Below are 22,837 nucleotides of genomic sequence, written 5' to 3'. Positions count from 1 at the left end.
AACAAATTAAATAACTGCAATTATAGATTTAGGTTAAATAAATGTCAGTCTTTTTATTTTAGGAAACAAATCAAAGAAAAAATAAAGTAATTCTACTATTTCTAATATTCTGTATGTTGCTCAAAAACTAAATATATTGTGTCTGGTGAAAAAAAAAAGTTTTTTTTTTTTTACCAAGTCATTTAAAAATAACATTTCAGAGCTATAACAACAATACCGTGATACCGTGAAACCCTGATATTTTTGCTTAAGGTTATCATACTGTCAAAATCTCATACTGGCCCATTCCTAATCCTAACAAAGGCAAAAATAAAGGCCAAAAATACATCTCAAATAAATAAATACAAATTTGAATTTTGCACTGGAAACAAACTGAAATTAAATGAGAAAGTATTCAAATGACGAAAACACATAGCAAAATAATAAAAAAAATAAAGCCAATATAAGATATATGAATATTATAATGGTCTATAAACAATTATTTGCATGTGTTCTTTATTTGCATTGTTTTAGCACCTGACGAATCACAAAACTACAAACTTTGTTTTGAAACAAAAACGAATTTCTATAATAGCAACATGTGTGAATATTAAAAGTGCAGTAGGAGATCTTGGAAAATGCTAACTTTAGCCTGATAGGACTGAAAGCAAACGTCCCACCCTCCCCGCAGATCACCGTCCAAAGCCACACCCCCACTCCATTTGAAGTCGTGCTGGAGATGTACTACTAATCACAGAACCAGCTTTACTGACGAGATGCACATGAAAATCACATCTGATTATTCGGCCAGCCCTATGTACAGTTAGTAAAAGTATTACAATACCAGGAAAGAAGATTGTTGAGGTTTGCTTGCCATTCTCACTCCGTCTCACTCTGTGTGTGCAAATACATATGTTGACAGGCAGGTAGGAAAGCCAATCAAAATGCTTGGAATGAGCATTTTAATTGGACAAACATTTATTGGTCATGCACCTTCCACAGAATATATAAATACATTTACCACTTAACTTAATGATTGATACCAGGATGTGAACAGACTTTCAACCAGCATAACAAAAAATGTTTATTGAAGATAAATCACCTACTGCACCTTTGAAAAACATTTCAGGATTATGGGTAATGTAGTTAATATAAGTACAGACCGTGATGGTGGGAACAGAGCTGACTGTAAGGGCTGGGCAGATGTTGCTGCACCAATGTTTGCACACTGATCAGGCATCAATCTTTTACATACAACCTTAGGCAGATTCCCAATGATCTCCTGTCATGCCAAATCATTCCTGAGACAAAATTTCACAATCACCATCTCATTACAAATCCAACGAACGGAGCTTGCTTTTTCTCAGTAACTGATTTCGACACTAAAACAAACATCTCAATAATGTGCATGAAGCTGAAGGTGGGAATTAAATCTTTCTAAGCTCTGCTTTGTTAATGTGGAGGTAGGAAGACAGACACTTAAAAGAGCAGTTCCACTAGTGAGGATAATTACAATACCATCGTGCCGACCACACAGGGGGCAGCTGGCCTTCGGGGGGGTGGGGAAAGAGGAAAAGGAAGTTTCTTTGGAATGTGTCCATGTCAGAGCTGATGAAGTGAAAGCCCTTGAGAGGGAAATCTGGGAGCTCAGATCCTGGTACTGACAACAAGAATATGCTTTGAATGTTCTGGGAAGGAGAAAGGTAACATGACCAAAGAATCTCTCCAGGCCTGGAAATGTAAAGTTGTTCATGACCATAGGAGGCTTGCAGCATATATGATGCATGAAAATACATTACTATACATTTCAGAATGCATTTAAAATAAAAAGGGTGCTAACAGAAGACATTTCTTTGAGAGGTTGAAAGAAAACAATGATTATGAACTAGGCCCAGGTCGGGAAGAAACCACAAGATAGAGGGCATGTGCATGTTCATGTGAATCTCTAAGGCTGAGTGCGTTTGTGTATGTGTGTGTGTGCTGTTTGTTTATGAGTCACTCACTGAATGAGTCTCATGTGATACTTGGTGCCACACCTTGTTCCTTTTTTATTTCATTACAAGTTCAAGAACAAATCAAGTTAGCATTACCGTATAACAGCCACTTCAAAGAGAGACTCCGAAGCCACACGCTGAAGATACTGCTTGCACTTCATTAGCCAATGAAACAATAAACTATAATCACAGAGCAACTCAATTACACTTAAACAGTGCAATCAGAAAAGTCTTTGTAAGAACTAAGACTGCATCTTTCCTTTGTTATATTCATAAACATAGTAAGCGTGTCTGTTGGAGTCATTCAGGCTCGTCTAGTTGAGCTTGCAGCAGGAAATCCCAAAACACTTGGATCATGGTCCTCTTTGATTCCTTCAAGAAGAGCATGATCATGGATCATCCCGAGTAATACCTGAATTCTTGATTTTGATTGGTTGACACACTTCCCAAGGGTAATTTTCTATAATTGCATAGCAATAATGCTGACAGCATTGTAGTTACACATCACAATGTTCTTCTTTTAACACTTCTAAAGTAGTAGTGTGGTTTGTGCATATTTTTAAATTGACCAACAGTTCCATTGGCCCTGCCACAAATTTGATAAATGTGTATTTTATTGTGTCAGGAAATATTATTTAACAGTTTATTTTATCATTTAAAATAACCTTTTTCTATTAATATATTTTAAAAATTTATTTATTTCTATGATGGCATAGGAGAATTTTCAGCAGCCAAACTTAGTGTATATTTGAATGCATCGTTGTTGAATACAATTTTTACTTTATTTCCAAAAAAACTGACCCCACACTCAGCATTACATTTGCTTTGGTATATGTGAAATAGCTGATCGCAAACTGCTGAATTGTTGAAATTTTAATTTTGAACACTTACAACTGCTCCTCATCTAGTTTATAAAACATTCCATTAATATTTCTAACAAATGGGTTTTGAATTTGACCGCACAAACAGTTTAGATAAATTGTATTGCCTATTTATATAGTACTGGCTGAAAACTGAGCTTTTGAATTCCTGGAATTTATGTCATAATCAGGGATTAGAGTGCATATAAAATGGGAATTTGGAAATTGTTAGGTGCTTTGTTTAAGGACAAAGCAGCAATGCCACACATCTCCTTTTTCAAAAATATTTCAAAATATTTTTGCATATGATGAAAGGTTATGCTTGGTATACATTATGACCAAACTGCAGTGTTTTTTTTTTTTGAGGATCTGTTGCTACAGTAAGTGAAGCATGCCGGGATGAGATTTATAAACATGCTGTGCTCATCATTTGTTTTAATTGTCATGAGAGCCTCATTGGTGCCGAGTCCAACATTGAGCAAGCCTGATGTTCATCATGGAAAATTCCCATTTAAACCTACACTGACTGCTGATGGAGTCACACAAACCCTTCTGAAAAACCCTAATTCTGAAAAATAAGCATATGCCTTCTATCATAAGAAGCAAATTCTGTGTTTGTTTTCCCACAATGACACTGCCATTCCAGCCAGATGATTTTTCAGACTAACTCCCCACTCACTTCCATTTTTGCTTAAATTCTAGTCAGTTTGGTGTATGACTAAGAATTGTTCACTAGAAAAGAGGATGAGTTAATGTAAGGAATATGAGAGGGGCTACACACACACACACTAGGAAGTTGAATGGATTGTGCACTATGACCTATAAAGTTCTATAACAAATATATTGTTCTTAGACAATTTCCGCTCTGTGTTCTACAACTTCCTAAGAAACACCCTTCCATGAACACTCAATTAAAGCATTTCCTGCAAAAGCCCCCTCATCCCCCCAGCTACTCATAACATTTGTGTCATTTACTTCCCAAACTGACTCAAACGTCACAATCTCTTCAAAATGGAAGAGCTGACCCAACAGTATGCTTCAACAAACATAAAAATACCATATATTTTAAAAGCTAGAATGTAAAATAAACATTTGCAGCTACTAAATGGGTCAAGCATTATAAACTCAAAGATATGAGACAGGAAGTGCTGAGGTCATTTTATTCCCTATTCACTATTGTATTTTGAGAAGATGACTTCATTCTAGACTACCGGAAGTTCTTACTTGGACACTTTTCAGACTGGGGGACTCCCTCTTTACTGACAAGAGAAAGGTGAGATCATGCAGTCAACAACAAACAACAGCCCACTGTAGATGTTTTCTATTGTCTGACAAGCTGAATCTGCATATAGGCAGGTTCTACTACAGTTCCACACATTTTGATAGAACCTGAACATTTAAGTCAGTCACACCGCCTATAATTTAGCTTATGACAGTAAGCATACACGGCCTGTTGAAAAAAGTTTATCTAAATGTTGAGTATGACAGATCATCCAGGCAGCCTCCTCAATGCTGTTTGGCTCTGCATGCATTCCTGAGATTCCTTATCTGGTATGCGCTTTCTCTTAAAATGTGCAAAAGGAGATAAATGGAAAGTTAACAGTTCTCTCTTGTATTTCTCAAATCAAATTCAGTCTTAATTTTCTCTTACAATGTTTTTAAATTATAAGCAGCAAAAACTGATAAAAGATAAATTTACATTATCCTTTGAGTTTAGTTCCATTTTTTTTTATACAAAATGTATCCAGTAGTTAAAGTAACCAAGTAGTTAAAAGGGTAAGAAATTAACCAGGACTCATGCAAAATTGCACAAGCATCCAAAAATAATAATAAAAAAACAAATAATAGTTTTATCATAGACCAGGATTCTATTATAGGATTGTATCATTTGGGTTTTAGTTTCTCAACAGACACCTGTAGCTGCCAAATATCAGTATTTACTGTATTATAAAATAATGTTGCAAAATGTTTTGATTGAAAACAACAACAAAACAACTGAAATCAGCCTTCAAATACTGAACATTTAAGCAAAATCCCCAACAGCTCATGGAACAGATTACATCTCAACCTATTCTGACCTTAATGCATTAAATACAAATACATTGTATTTGATGCTGATAGGACTTCATAGGAAATACCCATAACTATTCAAACTGGCCATTTAAGTCAGTTAAATGAGTTGTTTGTACATAAATGTACTACATGTTGTGATTTAACTTTTGTATTTGTTCCTAAAAGCAAAAAAAGTTAACTTCTGGCACTGGTAGATAATCTAATGCTACTAGTATCCACTGTGAATGTCAGCATTTACTCAAACACGTTCCACCCAAACCACAAAGTTCTGAACAGTTGCAGGCAGCCTGGTCACCCACCCACACGAATTTATTTACAATTCTCTTTTCTTTTTTCATGATTTAAGATATAAACAATAGTGTTTGTTTATTTCTTTCTTAACGCCAATCCAGCATCTATGGCTATATTCATGGAGAGAACCAGTTAATCCATACACAAGTTTTCTTTACACACACGTCCAGGGACAATTTAGAATGTTCAATTAACCAAACCTGCATGTCTTCGGGCTGTGGGAGGAAAACGGAGCACCCGGCGTAAACCCACGCAGACATAGGGAGAACAAACTCCACACAGAAAGGCCTCCGGACTCCGGTCCTTGCCGGGGCTCGAACAGGGAACCTTCAATATCAACAATAGCTAGTGCAACTCACATTTATCTTGTACATCCTAATGGAGAAGTATTATGAGTTTAATCCTCTCTCTCTCTTTTAAATTCTTACTAATTATACAGTATTTATTTGTTTATTTTTTGCACTGTGTTATTTAAAACGTGTAAAAAATAATAATAACAGGAAATACTGTGTCACGTCGCAACAAACTTTCTCTTTAGTGCGGGAATGACGGCACAATGTTCTTATCGCACGTTTACTTTTTGGAGTGGAATGTAAACCCTTTCACAAAAAAAACCCCAGCCCTGGCCTTAACTGAAATTGCATTGCAACCCTTTCGCAACACCTTATTTTACATACCAAGACTGATTATCTATCACATCTTGCAACTAGTTAAGCATCGCGGTTAGCAGACAGTTCCATCAGAGCGCTTACCTGTTATAACCTCCCGTTTGGCCTCGTCCAGATGAGTTGAGATCAAATCCCCCATCACTCCGCTGAAAGTTGGCAAATACTGCTGGATCGGTCAACTTCGTCTCTGACGAGCAGCTCTGTAGTAGCAGCAGGGCGCTGGTTTCTTATGATAATATATGAACTGAAGTTGATTTTAGCGGCTCCTCCCTCTTTTTACTCAAACAGTTTGTTTGAAGGCAGGAAGAATGGCTGGAGTTCGAGTTGACAGGAACCGCGCTGGATTACAGAAGGTTTAGTTTTCCATAACTCTTGGTGTACTGCTTTTTTAGTCCAGTGAAGCACAGACCCTGAGCTCGGTTTCTGTGTCAAAACACACGTTTCGTTTGAAGACATACGAGCGTGCTGAAGGCGGGGTTGCAGGATCTGAATTCACCTCCAATTAGAGGCGGGGCTGTGCGTTCATTCTAAGCACGCGTGCGTCCCAATGTGCATATCATGCATCCTGAATTCTATGTGATTTTAGTAATTTCCAGTATTATTATAGGGCAGATAGGATGGATATGCACATTGGGAAACAGTGTATGTCTATTCAATGATTCAAAGCGTTTATTGTCATATACCCAGTGAGAAAAACAAGTTTCCCTGAGAAATTAAATTCTTACTTTGCTGTCCACAGTGAATGCCAAGAAAGTGCAAAAACTATATACATTGTAAGAAAAAATAATAATAAAACTATGCTGCAGTAGTAAGAATATAGACTATGAAAATATAAATATATGTATATATGCGAGGATAGAGTAGGAATATGGAATGTGTAAAATAGAAATATAGACTATGTATATATATGTATGATATCTATATATGCGAATGTACAGTATTAACTTATGTGCAAAAAAAAAAACAATAGTGCAGTAATGTGGAAATTAAGTGCAACTACATGATAACAATAGCAGCAGTAACAGTAACAGTTGTGAAAATACATGAGTATGAGGCTACATGAGTAATATATCAACAAATATACAATGGTTGTAATGTTCAATGAGATGAAACAATTTGAACCGATTGTTCTCTGAGATAGATACAGTAAGTCCACTAGCTAGCTACCTGTTTAAGAGTCTAATAGCTGAGGGGAAGAAGGAGTTCCTTAATCTGGAAGTCCAGCAATTTACACTCCTATACAGTACCTCCGTCCCTTTGGTAGGAGTGTGAACAGTCTGTGTTGGGGGTGGGAGGGGTCTATTATGATGGATGCAGCTCTTTTGTGGATTCTACAATCGTCGCCAAAAGTTTTGAGAATTACATAAATATTGGAAATTGGAAAAGTTGCTGCTTAAGTTTTTATAATAGCAATTTGCATATACTCCAGAATGTTATGAAGAGTGATCAGATGAATTGCATAGTCCTTCTTTGCCATGAAAATTAACTTAATCCCAAAAAAACCTTTCCACTGCATTTCATTGCTGTCATTAAAGGACCTGCTGAGATCATTTCAGTAATCATCTTATTAACTCAGGTGAGAATGTTGACGAGCAAAATGCTGGAGATCATTATGTCAGGCTGATTGGGTTAGAATGGCAGACTTGACATGTTAAAAGGAAAGTGATGCTTGAAATCATTGTTCTTCCATTGTTAACCATGGTGACCTGCAAAGAAACGCGTGCAGCCATCATTGCGTTGCATAAAAATGGCTTCACAGGCAAGGATATTGTGGCTACTAAGATTGCACCTAAATCAACAATTTATAGGATCTTCAAGAACTTCAAGGAAAGAGGTTCAATTCTTGTAAAGAAGGCTTCAGGGTGTCCAAGAAAGTCCAGCAAGCGCCAGGATCGTCTCCTAAAGAGGATTCAGCTGCGGGATCGGAGTGCCACCAGTGCAGAGCTTGCTCTGGAAGGGCAGCAGGCAGGTGTGAGCGCATCTGCACGCACAGTGAGGCAAAGACTTTTGGAAGATGGCCTGATGTCAAGAAGGGCAGCAAAGAAGCCACTTCTCTTAAAAAAAAAACATCAGGGACAGATTGATCTTCTGCAGAAAGTATAGTGAATGGACTGCTGAGGACTGGGGCAAAGTCATATTCTCCGATGAAGCCCCTTTCCGATTGTTTGGGGCATCTGGAAAAAGGCTTGTCCGGAGAAGAAAAGGTGAGCGCTACCATCAGTCCTGTGTCATGCCAACAGTAAAGCATCCTGACACCATTCATGTGTGGGGTTGCTTCTCATCCAAGGGAGTGGGCTCACTTACATTTCTGCCCAAAAACACAGCCATGAATAAAGAATGGTACCAAAACACCCTCCAACAGCAACTTCTTCCAACAATCCAACAACAGTTTGGTGAAGAACAATGCATTTTCCAGCACGATGGAGCACCGTGCCATAAGGCAAAAGTGATAACTAAGTGGCTCGGGGACCAGAATGTTGAAATTTTGGGTCCATGGCCTGGAAACTCCCCAGATCTTAATCCCATTGAGAACTTGTGTTCAATCCTCAAGAGGTGGGTGGACAAACAAAAACCCACTAATTCTGTCAAACTCCAAGAAGTGATTATGAAAGAATGGGTTGCTATCAGTCAGGATTTGGCCCAGAAGTTGATTGAGAGCATGCCCAGTCGAATTGCAGAGGTCCTGAAAAAGAAGGGCCAACACTGCAAATACTGACTCTTTGGATAAATGTCTTGTAATTGTCGATAAAAGCCTTTGAAACATATGAAGTGCTTGTGATTGTATTTCAGTACATCACAGAAACAACTGAAACACAGATCTAAAAGCAGTTTAGCAGCAAACTTTTTGAAAAATAATATTTATGTAATTCTCAAAACTTTTGGCCATGACTGTACAATGGTAAATGGCCTACAGAGAGGGCAGTGGAGTCCTGATGATCTTCTCAGCAGTCTTCACCACTCTCTGCAGACGTTTGCGGTCCCTCAATGTAGTGCTGCCATACCACGCAGTGATGCAGCTGGTCAAGACGCTCTCAACTACACAGCTGTAGAAGTTGTTGAGGATCTTCGTTGACATGCCAAACATCCTCAGCCTCCTCAGGAAGTACAGCTGGGTGGTGTTGAGTGTCCAGGTGAGGTCCTCACTGATGTGGGCCCACAGGTATTTAAAACTGCTCACCCTCTCCACTTCAAGCTCTTGGATAAACAGTGGCTGGTGAGTTCACGTCTTTTCCATCAAGTCCACTGTCATCTCTTTTGTCTTGTCAGTGTTGAGGGTAAGATTGCTGTCCTCAAACCGTGTCACAAGACTGGCCACCTCCCTCCAGTATGCCTCTTCATGTGTGTCATCAGCAAACTTCAGTATGATGTTGTCCTTGTGGGAGGCTACACAGTCATTTATGAACAGTGTGATATGATTCTAAGAGCGAATCAAGGGGTTTGAACAAATCTTTGAACGAATCATTCCCATCAACTCTATGTACTGTAAGTTGTTCACTTTTGGAAGGGCATTTCAAGACATTAGGGACTGACTATAGCATGAGAAAATGAAGGTGACGGCACATCAACAAATTTAGGCCAATTAACGAGGCATCTCGTTATGAATGTGGGCAAATGACTAGCTAGTATTATACACAAAAAGTGGGTATAGGTCTAATGACGTAACTGAAACTCCCAATTAAGTCTATTGTCTTTTCTTCTATAGCTCAAAGTCAAGCCTAACATCTTCCGAAAGATTCAAAAGAATCGAATCACTTGGATGAATCAAATTTCTCGCCACAATATGCAGAGCTTGATTTTAAGACATACAAGAAAATGTATGCAATGTTCCAAAAATACTTTAAATAAAGCATTCAATTTAATTTAACTTATTCAGACTAAATAACTGTTATTTTGAATAAACTATGTATTTATTTTTATTGTCTGCGATACTTTGCTGTAGGAAAGATAGATGCAAAACAAATGCAAAACAAAATGCATAATCTCATGTATGAAATAATAATCTTAAATATATAAAATATAATTGTATACAGAGATTTTAAGACATTTTAAATTAAAATAAATGAGTGAAACATTTGTCTGAAGCGTCCACTTGCATTGGGCAGAATAAAAAGACGATGTCGCCCTCTAGCGGTCGCTAGTGCTCTTTTCTGGTATTCTTACAGAAGTACAACTACAGTAAATGCATTGTAACGCAATTATTGCGATAACGTTTATTTTTCTTGATGTGAATTTAAAATCCCTTTTTCATATAGCGATTCATATAACTGTATGCAATACCCCAAAACATGACTAAAACAAATCGCTCACAAAAACAGTCAATGCATCATCAATACATGACAGAAGCCACTGGAAGGCTATGCTTAATATGCACAAATGTGTGTGTGTTTAGATTACAAGACATGCAGCATATGTCAACAATGGGGCTGCGGAGGCGTGTGGTGGGATTAGGCATCGACGCAAGCACTTCATCCCGTTTACACCAACTGTAGCTCTGAGCGCGCTCACACTGCGAGTTCGAGTCCAGCAGGGAGAGACAGGGAACAGGAGACAGCATGGCATCTCTGGGGCTCAAGGCGATTGTCGGTGAAAGTAAGAAATGTTTTGTTTAAGTTGATTTAGGGCTAAACTTCTTATGTCTTTAAAAATGATATTTCAGCTTTTTTCTCATTTGTGGTATTATTGGCATTTCCTTATAAGTTTGTAGTGATTACATGTAATGTTTACATGTTAAATGTTACTGCACTATTTAACAACATAATCCTCATACAGTAACACTGCTCTTCTTAAAATCTTTAAATTTAACACCCTTGTTATATTAATTATATTATATTATTATATTGCACTATGCAAATGATTGTGATGTAGCTAAAAGCACACTGGAGATTGGAGACACACAGTAATTTGTGTAGTCCAGTGGGATTAAGGCTCTAGATGAAGGGAGGCTCATAGTGCTGTTGGGTGGAAGCATAAAGAGCGGAAAAATAGGACTGAATACAAATAATACAGGCAGGAATTTGTTCTTAGAAAAAACTGTTAAGAAATGCTGTTAAACAGAGCTGGCGTTAGATGTTAATTGTTCAGTCTGACATATGTTGTGTTTATTTTTTCTATCTGTCTTTTCTATCTATCTATGCAAGGAATTATGAATGTGATTCCATTACACCATAATATTAGTCACCTTTTGTTAAAACTATAGTATCAGCTCAGTGGATGTTAGATTTGTCCTATACTCCATCCCTTTACAGTTCTGACATGCCAGTCAAAAAAAAAAAAGTTCACTCTTTGCCATCTGTCCGGTGTCAGATGTGTCCTGTGTTCTTTCTTGTTATTTCTGTTGCCATATATAGGCTGGTGTTGATTAAATCTTAAAGATTCTGAGGAAAAACATCACCAATTATCACTTGTGAATATGTGTTACTTTTGCCAATGTGTAGATCAAGGACTATGTTTTCATTACCGCATCAACATCAGGAAAAAATACACTGATTACAATACAAAAATGCTGCTGGATGGTATTTGTCTATTAATGTATTTAGACATATTGGTTTGTAATATTAATATTGTATCTAGTTTTAGTCCGTAAGTATCTAAAAAGATTTCAATCCAGTTTCCACCCTTTTTAATCTCACCAGTAACTTTTTTTTTTTTCCTGAAATTTGACTGGATGTTGATTTGTTGTTCAACAATTTCAGTAATAGCCTGTGAGGCTCATCACAAGTTTATTTTAATGCAACAACACCCCTGGGTGTTGAAGTGACAGATCCAGCATCAATAGCTGTGAAATGTGTTATATGACTGCAGGAAGCTGTTGTGTTCAGGTTCTAGCCATTGAATGGAGCTTTTAAAGGGGAAGTAAAAAAAATCAGTAAAAAAGTCCACTGTGCTCACATCCAGTGGCAGAGATACACAGAGAGAAAGAGAAAGAGAAAAATAAAAAAAGGAGTAACAAAGAGCAGGAGAAAGAGATACAGAGAGACAGAGGAAGAACAAAAATAGAGAGGCTGGTGGTGTAAGAGGATTGGCTAGAGATTAGACCTGCGATTGCTGGGTCTCTCTCTCTGGGTCTCTCTGCTGTCAAAAAAGACATGAATGGTATATTTGATTTCTTTTTTTATTATGTGGTTTCATTCAATTTTCTTAATCATTAACTTATTACATCAAGTAAACAGTAAATGCAAAAAGGGGAAAAAGTCTCTACACACCAAATCACATTGAACAAATTAAAAAATATGCTAAGCAGCAAATATTAACGTTATAATAATAAATTCAGCCCAGATCCATGTTCTTCAGTCTCTGAATAGGGTTTTTTGCCGTTTTAAACATATTAAAAAAAAAAAAAGGAGATCAGCAACACCTCTACCTGACACTTTTGGCAAACTCTGCATAGTTGTCTCTGTGGACTGTGTGCAAGAAAACGTCTGCCAGAGAGAGTGTATGATTATGCAGTGTTTTAACACAGATATATTTGAAGTGACATTCTCTCAGATATATTTAAAGTGAGGTAGACATGCTTCCATTATCACACACCTATACTGGATATTTCTTACTCAAACATTACAAATGACAGTTTTTCCTCAATATTCTTAACATATATTGAGTATAAAAAAAGAGTAGTAGAAGATCTTTGTTTGGATATCTGTCTCAGTCAATGCTATCATCATTTCCGATCAATGTTGGTATATATAACATATATCTACACATTGCAACATCAGTATTACAGTCACAATGGTAAGAACCAAGGCTAGAGAATGTAAGGTTTTTCATGTGGTTTTTTTTTTCTTTTTTTGTTTTGTTTTTTTGTGCTACAGAGGTTATGAATGATGTCATTAAGAAGGTGAAGAAGAAGGGAGAATGGAAGGTACACATCAGTCTCACCGTCCGCTCATCTGAAGAATATGTCAATCATTATGAAGATTGTTCATGTTGTAATGTACATTATTTGTTTGTGTCTAAACACAATCTTGATTTAATCTGTGCAGTATGATAAAAAGAATCTTGAAATTAACTTGAATCAAAGATGACTCAAGTGTCACATTAGGCCTTTTTGCTTAAAAGACCATCCTAAACCAGCATTAAACATACGTACACAGAAGCATCCAATGTTGGCAAACAGCATTTAAAACATGTTGTGCTGCACTGGTCTCTGATTTGTTATGTATTGTTCTACATATATAATGCATGCTGTTCTCCCTCAGGTATTGGTGGTGGACAAGCTCAGCATGAGAATGGTCTCATCATGCTGTAAAATGACAGATATTATGTCTGAGGGAATTACAAGTGAGTTTCACTCCTGTAGAAATGCTTCAAACAGGCACAAAACCACTTAGCTGTATAAATTATACCGCAATTTGGCTCAAATTGACTTTTTTTCATAGCCATTTCCTTTAATTTCTCCAGTTGTTGAGGACATAACCAAGCAGCGTGAGCCTCTTCCTACCATGGAAGCCATATATCTCATTACTCCATCTGATGAGGTAAGTTGTCTCATTTATTTTTAGACATAAAACAGAGCTCATATGGGAGTTTGTATTATATCCCAACATATACAAGATGATAGTTATTGATATACAATACAATGATGAAATGTTATCAACTGTAATTTCAGCAAGGATGCTTTCATTTGAATAAGGAACAGTAAAGAGATTCATAATGTTACAAAAGATTCCTATTTTTAAATACATGTTGTTCTTCTGAACATTCTATTCTTTCAAAGAATTCAAAAGATCTAGATTCAAAGACTCCTGAAAAACATTTCCACTGTTTTCAACATTGATAAATAAGAAATGTTTCTTGAGCACAGCAGCATTTGAGAATGATTTCTGAAGGATCACGTGACGCTTAAGACTGGAGTAATAACTGCTGAAAATTCAGCTTTGCCATCACAGGAATAAATTACTTTTTAAAATATTTTAAAATAGCCAAACTGTTATTTTTTAAAATCATAATATTTCATAGTATTAATGCTTTACTTGTTTTATGATCAGATAAATGCAGCCTTGGTCAGCATGAGAGACTTTAAAAACATAACAATATGAACCAATCCAAAACTTTTGAATTGTAGAGTTTTTATTATAAATAAATATATAACATATGTGTTTTCAACAGTCAGTTGAGGGTCTCATCAATGACTTTAGAGATCCTCGTAATCCCATCTACAGAGGGGCACACGTGTTCTTCACAGACAGTGAGGACGTTTTTTTCCTGTTTTTTACCACATCTACTAGATATTTATCTAGAATATTTATCTCACTCGATCTCTGTTTTTATTTTCGATTTTAGCAATCCCAGACTCTTTGTTCAACTTGATAAGTAAATCCCGTGCTTCTAAATCCATAAAGACACTGACTGAGATTAACATCGCCTTCCTGCCCTATGAATCACAGGTGAGTAGCTTCTACTTTACACCCTGAGACTCGCGAAAGAAGGGATGATGCATAGGAGGATGTATGGAGATGTGGGGGGAAGTGTTTGTATCATGCTGGAACGTTCGAGAGCAGCTTTGGTTGGGTTGTCTCTGTGCCGCCAATCCTCTGTTGTTGTCCTCTATAATTAATCCTGAGGCGTGGCTGAATCAGCCCTCCTTATACCAACCCTAATCCTGCTCCCCATTGGCTAATGCCCCATCAATGAGAGAGAGCGTGCAGTTGGAATTGGGTTGGATGTCAGTAGGGTTATGTACTACATGTGACAGATGGGGCAGTGTGTTGAGGCTAGTGTGTTAGGACAGGGAGAGAGAGATACAACACTGATATGGATTATAGGTCAAGCTGAGGGAAGAAAAGAGGATAGTGTAGTTATTATGTGGCGGTAGATTAATCTGAAAACCATGTTTTCGTCAAACATGCAGATTGTACGGAATACAGCACACACATACTGGCACAGGCAAGGCAGGTGACATAGTGAGTTGTTATTACTATTGTAACAGAGGATTATGAGACCGTAACAGCCCTATAACAGCCATTAACATATATCCAGTGGTGGATGAAGTACCTTCACTTTTACCTTTTAGGTTGTCATGGACAGATGGACAATGGTGAGTTGCCATAGGACAGGAAGCTGCTTGGTAAAAAAAGTTACCTTTGGCACTAAACAATTACAAATAAGCAAGCTGGCTCAATTTTAAACTGCTTCTGTGAATCAGTAATATTGCAATAAAAATATCACATGGCTGAGAACATCCTGTGTAGAGTTGGTTCACAGTGGTGTAACGATGAGCCAGAGGCGTTCGGATCTATATGCAAAACTTTATTATAAGGATGGTCAGACAGGCAGTAATCAGAAACGGCGTCAGCTATGTCAGAGATATCCAGGATAAGTAACCTTAACAAGCAGAGATCGGGGCAGGCATCAGAGAATCAGAGTCGGTATAAACAATCCAAAAGTCAGACACGGAAGGAACAAACACAGGGAAAAACGCTCGGAAATGTCAGACAGGCTAAACAAGACTTTGCACTTAATGAGAGTCCAAAAACAGTTTGTAAAGGGGAGTGGTAATGGGAAATACAAAATGCCAGAGTCCTGAGTGGAGTGCCCTCTATAGGAGTTCATGGGCACTCCAGCTGATGATCGTGACAAGGGGACTTTATAGTTTTATTTTCAGATTAATTTTAAGAAGTGGTTCTCAACCAGTGGGCTGGAGCCCACTAGGGGGCCTCAGCACACTTCCAAGGGGACAACAAGATGGCTTAAACGTAAATATGTTACAATTATTTAAAATAAGACAAAATAAGCATCAAATAAGCTAAAACAGCTGAAGATGTGAACTGACATCATAAATATTTTGTATATCATGTTTGTCTTATTTTAATATTTTCCATCAACAGCTTGCAGTCTTTTCAGTCAAATAATGAGGGTTCCCATGGTCTAAATAAATAAAACCGCAGAGTAATAGGAATTTTTATAGTGAGTATACATTTTTGTGGTAATGTCAGGCTCTAAAATGTTTTATTGGGTGGAAATTACTGAAAAACTACTATTTGTGAGTCGAAAATATAATAATAGGCTGATAATAATAACAACAATAATTATAAAGCCTTTATCCTCTAATGACTGAATAAAATAACATGCAAATACAGAAAGAGTGTGAAAAGTTTCTGAAACTTCTGGAATTGCAGGAATGATTCATAATAGTTTTAATTATTTTAAATAAAATTAATTATTCAATTATTTTGTCACTCCTAGTTTCTGTTAATAAACATGTTAGCTGTCCTTGTTACAGCAGTAGCATCAGAAATATCTTCAAATATAGTCTTGGACACTGAGGGGCCTTTAATTTACATAGGCTGAAAACCACTGATTTACGGCCAGAACATGTAACCTGAAGAACATATATAATATTTGTTTACAGTTATGTGAAGCAGGTGTGTTTCAAATTAAATATACAGTAGTACCTAGTCAACATTATGCAATTTCAGTGATGCAGCTCATGAATCCACGTTTGACTACATTTGAATCTCATTGAAGATCTGAGATGTTAAGAATAAATGTATCTATTTTTGCTACGTTGTACTCAGGTGTTCTCAGTGGACAGACAAGATGCCTTCCAGGATTTCTACAGCCCGTTTAAAGCTGATGTAAAGAACCAGGTGTTGGAGCGTTTAGCCGAGCAAATAGCCACCTTGTGCGCCACACTGAAAGAGTACCCAGCTGTTAGATACAGAGGGTGAGCGAGGAAGAAGCAGCACACACATGAACGTCTTCCCATCAATCTCACATTCTCATAAACACCATCTGCTGATGAAACTCCAAGCATCATCAGCCATCTGCAATGAAAATATATATAATATATAATATAAACACAAGCCCACAACAGTTATTTTAAAAATCAGATATAACGTATTATAGTGATTAGATTTCTTTTGGAAGGTCATTGATGGTCTACATCATGATTGACTATGTGTTGCTATGTTTTGAAGAGAGTACAAAGACAATGCAGTCCTGGCCCAGATGCTTCAGGATAAACTGGACGGTTACAAAGCAGATGACCCCACTTTGGGAGAGGTGAGTCTAAGAGCTTGTAGCACAATATTTTGTCTCCAATGATAAAAATAAACTGCTTCTGTCTGGCATCGGTGATCTTAATTTCTCACTGTCCAACTTTAATTCCTTACTGTAGTGTTTTGTGCTCCATCTTTGTCTCTTTCGCAGGGACCTGATAAAGCACGTTCCCAGCTATTGATTCTGGATCGGGGTTTTGACCCAGTCTCGCCAATTCTACACGAGCTCACGTTTCAGGCCATGGCCTATGACCTGCTGCCCATTGAGAATGATGTCTACAAGTAATAACTCCAACTGTTTGTAATTCATCTATATACTGCTCTAAGGTCACTCAGATCATTTCAAGTGGTTGACTCTTCATGATGTTAATGTCTCCATCCAACATCATGCTGTACATGTGTGCTATAGGCAGTTTACTGGTGCTTATGGTGCATATGTGTTAATCAGGTATGAGACCAGTGGAATGGGTGACACTCGTATGAAGGAGGTGCTGTTAGATGAAGATGATGACCTGTGGATGACTCTGAGACATAAACACATAGCAGAGGTGTCCACGTAAGTCTGTTCAGTCCTACACAGGTTGACATTTATATATAAAAATAAGGTGGCATCCATTTAATAATTTGAATTAAAATTATAATTTACACTCAATACGTTATTGCATACTGTTTTTTACTGAGGCGCTGATAATTGCCACTATTTGCGATAAGTTGTATAAATAGCAGAATTTTAACAGTGTAAATAGAATCTATAGCTGTTTGCATCTACCTTTATCACCGCTGCCTTTAAAATTATTGTTTTCTATTTTTATGTATTTTAAAATATCATTTATTGCTGTGATGGCAAAGCCCAATTTTTGGCAATCATTACTCCAGTCTTCAGTGTCAGAAGTCATTCTAAAATACAATATCAAACTGAAATCTTTTGTAACATTATAAATGTTTTTACCGTTAATGTTATATGTTATACTGGCAAATTAAAAACAACATAAAATGTATTAATTTTTAAAGAAGAAAACGTTTGAATAATTCTAACTAATCAAATGAATAATGAATAATTGTAATATTAATGTATTGAAAATAATAGTTTCTCTCTTTTAGGGCTGTGACTAAATCACTAAAGGATTTCTCTGCAAGCAAAAAGATGAACACCGGAGAGAAGGTGTGTTATTAATCATCGATTAAACATTAACTGCAATTTCTTGATTCTTACCAATAACTGACAAAGTGTTTTGGTATCTTCCAGACCACCATGAAAGAGCTCTCCCAAATGCTTAAAAAGATGCCACAGTACCAGAAAGAGTTAAGCAAGGTACTGAGATCATTTATATGTTTTATATGAACTGATTCAAGGGGATAATATTGCTGATGGTGGTTTTATAATTTTGCAGTATTCAACTCACCTGCACTTAGCAGAAGACTGTATGAAGCATTACCAGGGCACAGTGGACAAACTGTGCCGTGTTGAGCAGGTAAAGCTTATTTTGGATTGGTCTTTTTGCACTCACATTAATTAGTGTTAATAGTGTTTGTATGCTCTGTCCTAGGATCTAGCGATGGGCACAGATGCAGAGGGTGAGAAGATCAAAGATCCCATGAGAGCTATTGTACCCATCCTACTAGATGCCAACGTTACCATTATGGACAAAATCCGAATCATCCTGCTCTACATCTACCTCAAGAATGGTGAGAGAGCTGCAAAATGGCCAATTCTTTGTATTCTCTCTGTTTTGCTGTGTGTGGGTGAGATGGGGGTGGTACGTTTGACATGTACAGTTTATACACACAGTCATTACTAATATTACACAACGGTGAGCCAAAACTGCGATAACGCTGTAATGCTGGGCTTCAAGGATTAAGAACCAGTTCAAACTCTATAATTACGTGTATAATTATGTATAATTATTCCTGACTGACTGTGTGTGTGTGTCTCATAGGTGTGTCAGAGGAGAATCTCTGTAAGCTCCTCCAGCATGCTCAGATCCCTCCAGAGGACAGCGACATCATCTCTAATATGGCCCATATGGGGGTTCCCATCATTTCAGAGGTCATTAATACACACAAAACATGTTTCCCTCCATTCTCCGACCATTTTAAAAAGCTGTATTTTCAGCATCGTTACTCCAGAGTCATTGTAATATGCTGATCTGGTGCCCAAAAACAGTTGTGCTACTTGATATTTTTGTGGAAACTATGATACATTTAACGAGATTCTTTGATGAATATAACATTCAAAAGAACAGGATTTATATGGAATAGGAATCATTCGTAATATTACAAATTACTGTCACTTTTGAGCAATTTAATGCATGCTTGATGAATAAAAGTAAAAGTAAATAAATCCTTATTGACCCCAAACTGTTGCATGGCAGCCTATATATATTGGCCGTCATTTCCACCTACGTTGACATTGAGATTAGACTATGTACTCACTTAATCTTTAATCACACCGTTAAATGTAATCTTAAGTAAATCTCAAAATGAATAGTGTGAATATTAATACTTTATAGCATGCATTCACTTGTAGCTTCAAAAATAATTTTATTTCTAGCTTGTTCTTAGACAACATAGAATATATCAGCCATAAAATGACAATAATTATCAGCTTTTTCAATCAGAATACAGTGCATCACTAATCATGTCTGAGGTCGAAATGCATAACTCTAAATATGTATCTACAGCAAGCAACAACACGTAAAGGGAAGAAATCTGACCGCAAGGAAAGAGTCAGTGAGCAAACATACCAGCTCTCCCGGTGGACTCCTTTGGTCAAAGATATCATGGAGGTGAGCTGAACCAACAGTACTTGCCTCACTTTGGATATGTCATCTTTCTTTTACTTTAATTTATCCTTATTGCATTACTATAGGATGCCATTGAAGACAAGCTTGACCCAAAACAGTACCCTTACATTTCCACACGCACAGCATCGTCAAAGACGACCACAGCTAGCAGGTAGGATTACCTGCACAAACACATGGATGCAGTATGCAACATCTTCATATCTAGTGATAATACCACTGCTGTCCATTTTCAGTGCACGTTATGGAAACTGGCATAAAAACAAGAGCCCAGGAGAGATACGCAACGGCCCACGCATCATCGTCTTCATCGTTGGGGGTTTGACCTACAGCGAGATGCGCTGTGTCTATGAGGTCACACAGGCCAATGGCAAATGGGAAGCTCTCATCGGTGGGTTGCAGTGCTCAAGGGCCCTTTCTGACACCACAGAACTATCAATGACTCACTGTTTGAGAGACAACTATTACAACAGACAGCATTACACAATTCTGCCTTGTCACTGTGCCTTTAAAAATTCCAAGCGATATATTGATCAGACTTTTTTTTTATTATGCACTACTATTCAAAATTTGGGGTCATGTACTGTAGTACTTTTATATTTAGCAAGGGAGTATTTAATCAAAAATAACATAAAATATTGGATTATTATTATTTAAATAATATTTTGTTTCCACAAAAATATTAAGGAGCACACCCATTCTCAATATTCATAATAATGAATGTATCTTAAGGACAAAATCAACTGAAGACGTTGACTTAGCAAAATTAAATTACATTTGAAAATATATTAAAACAACAAACAATTATTTTACAATATTGGTAACAACATTTCACAATAGTCTTCTTTCAAAATCATTAAAACATCTTACAGTCCCAAACTTTTTAATTGTAGTGTATATTTTTTGCTGACTTATGAATTATTGAGCATCAAAAGCATTCTGTTGTGGGACACATGGATTATGGTTATAAAAACACTGTCATTTACCTTGACAATAAATATAAACTGCAGTTAAGTGACAGAGAAGATCAATGTTTACTGATTATTGTATGTATGTGATTAGTGAACTGCTTTTAACCACACCCACCCTGTGAGTTAATATCGTTTTTCTGGTCCCAATAAAATCCCTGATCATGTTTCTGACTTCCCTCACAGGCTCCACTCACACCATCACTCCCGTTAAATACCTAAAGCATCTGCAGCACCAAGACTTCCTGGACCCCAATGCGGCCCCAGAGGACCAGCTTCCTGCAGAAGATAAGTGATGAAGACAAGAAAAGAGGTCAGACCTTTATCATTTTAAATGGATTAAATTGGATTTATTTTAAAGCCATTTTTAATAACACTATTGCTTCAATATAAAAAAATCTGCTGACATTTTTATCTTCACATTTAACACTTTTAATAGAGGCATTATGTAGATATCTTTTCATTTACTGTAACATTAATCAAATTTGATTCTTTTTTTCCTTTTAGAATGGGGTGACGTCATTACCCTGACTCACTATTCTGATGTCATCAGTGACATGTTCCAACTAGATGAGCGTTAAGACCCCCATGCAATATATCAGGCAGTCTGCCACCCTTCAGCACTTCCCTTGTCAGTAATAGGCTACAGTGAAGTATATAACATAAATAGCCTCTGTTACATTTATAATCACCTTAACATTAACCTCAGATAACATCAAAGAACATTATCTTCTCCATTGTTGGTATTATGGGAGCAGTCGACTTGAGTGTACCTCATAGGTAGATAAAATAAGAAGAGAAGATTATTTGAACACAGTGTAGCAAATTGAGTTTCCAGTTTCCTCTTCTGTAAACTTATTTTGAATTGAATCAGTACTTTGACCTGCCATGCAGTGTTAGCCAAGCATGATCTGTGTCTGTTGCGTGATCAGTTCAATACCGGATGTCCCATTGTGAATATTAAATGCAGTGTTATTTTAATATTGTGGTTTGGAGATAATAGTTACTAGTCCTGTATATAGACTGTTAATATAGTAAAACCTCCCTTGTTGATATTCTATTTTTCTTTTACATCTCGACTGCTCCTTTTGTAGTAAGGTAGTATGATTGTTTTTTTTATGTCATAATCTGTTATTTATGCTAAGAATACACATTCATTCTGTGTAAATATATCATCTATATGCCATATTCAAATATATTTAACATGTTTAACACATACGAGGTTATGAAGTGCAAACTATTGTCTTGTGCATATAGTAAAATAAACTGGCTTCTGTTAAAAATCTCCTAATTATGACATTTTTCATGACTTTCATGACACCACACATTCTCATAATATGATTGAAAATACACATTCGTTCAGTTGTAATGTTATTCATTTGGTTTTGAGGCAGATGCATCTGGATGTGCATTTAATATTTAACAGTTGGATATGTTGATATAAGAAACAGAAGAATGAAGAACGACAAATCAGAAGAAAGAAAAAAATATCTACTGATTCAGACTCAGATTCAGCCATTTTCAAACTCTTGAAAAAGAATAATGTTCTAAATTTAAATTCGAAATTACCTACAAGAATTTGAATGGTGTAACATTACTGCAGAGAAACCACATTAATTGCAAAAAGTATGGTATTATATTGTGGAGGTATAATATATTTAATAGGTATAATATATTTAAATTGTGTACTGCCTTACAAGTGTTGCAAACCTTGAACACACGAGGGCACCAAAACACAGCTTCATCAGAAAACAAAGCCAGATGTACACATTTTAGGATGACAACATTGATTTAACCATAAAATAGAAATATCAATAAATTACAGACATTTAATTCAGTCTTTATATATTTATTTTAGTCTCTTTTGCAGTTTGGCATAAATCAAATATTTCAGGCATAATATTGATACCCTCAGATTGTGTCTTTATATGGTGTTGTTCTATAATCAGCCTATGATAATTTACGTCCTGTAAATATACAATATTATGTGTTTTTCACATTGCAAAGCACAACAAATGACAAGCAACGAATCAACAAAAAGCAGATCTTTATCAACTTAAAAGCAGACTATCTGCATGTGGTATATGAATAAAATATCTGAAGGGACAACACTGAAAAACTAAAATGCTTCTATGTTACTATTCTAAGTATTGATGTTTTGGTTTCATATTTAAGGGTTTTAATGTCTTTGATGCAGTCTTTGAAA

General features: G+C 36.6%; 2 protein-coding genes across 2 annotated transcripts in view; one reads left to right on the top strand and one right to left on the bottom strand.

The window, feature by feature from the left end:
- niban2b (niban apoptosis regulator 2b) overlaps window positions 1-6,330 on the bottom strand; it is a 32,723-nt gene extending 26,393 nt beyond the window's left edge. Inside the window, exon 1 of the mRNA XM_059550812.1 lies at window positions 5,950-6,330. Within this exon, the coding sequence (XP_059406795.1) occupies window positions 5,950-6,004 (55 nt within the window). The 5' untranslated portion in view covers window positions 6,005-6,330. The remainder of the gene's footprint in view (window positions 1-5,949) is intronic.
- A 3,996-nt stretch (window positions 6,331-10,326) lies between these two features.
- stxbp1b (syntaxin binding protein 1b) lies at window positions 10,327-21,916 on the top strand. The gene is made up of 20 exons (XM_059550811.1): window positions 10,327-10,455; window positions 12,675-12,724; window positions 13,062-13,143; window positions 13,264-13,340; window positions 13,972-14,050; window positions 14,146-14,249; window positions 16,380-16,528; window positions 16,782-16,866; window positions 17,014-17,144; window positions 17,311-17,418; window positions 17,964-18,024; window positions 18,109-18,174; window positions 18,254-18,334; window positions 18,410-18,548; window positions 18,800-18,909; window positions 19,544-19,648; window positions 19,732-19,817; window positions 19,900-20,054; window positions 20,818-20,944; window positions 21,139-21,916. The coding sequence occupies exons 1-19, from the start codon at window positions 10,419-10,421 to the stop codon at window positions 20,925-20,927; spliced, it is 1,815 nt and encodes a 604-aa protein (XP_059406794.1). The 5' UTR covers window positions 10,327-10,418; the 3' UTR covers window positions 20,928-20,944; window positions 21,139-21,916.
- Window positions 21,917-22,837: the final 921 nt, after the last annotated feature.

The sequence above is a fragment of the Carassius carassius genome, chromosome 5 (assembly GCF_963082965.1).
Source record: "Carassius carassius chromosome 5, fCarCar2.1, whole genome shotgun sequence".
Taxonomy (NCBI): domain Eukaryota; kingdom Metazoa; phylum Chordata; class Actinopteri; order Cypriniformes; family Cyprinidae; genus Carassius; species Carassius carassius.
The sequence above is the reverse complement of the archived record's forward strand: the minus strand, read 5'-3'. Positions and strand labels throughout refer to the sequence as shown.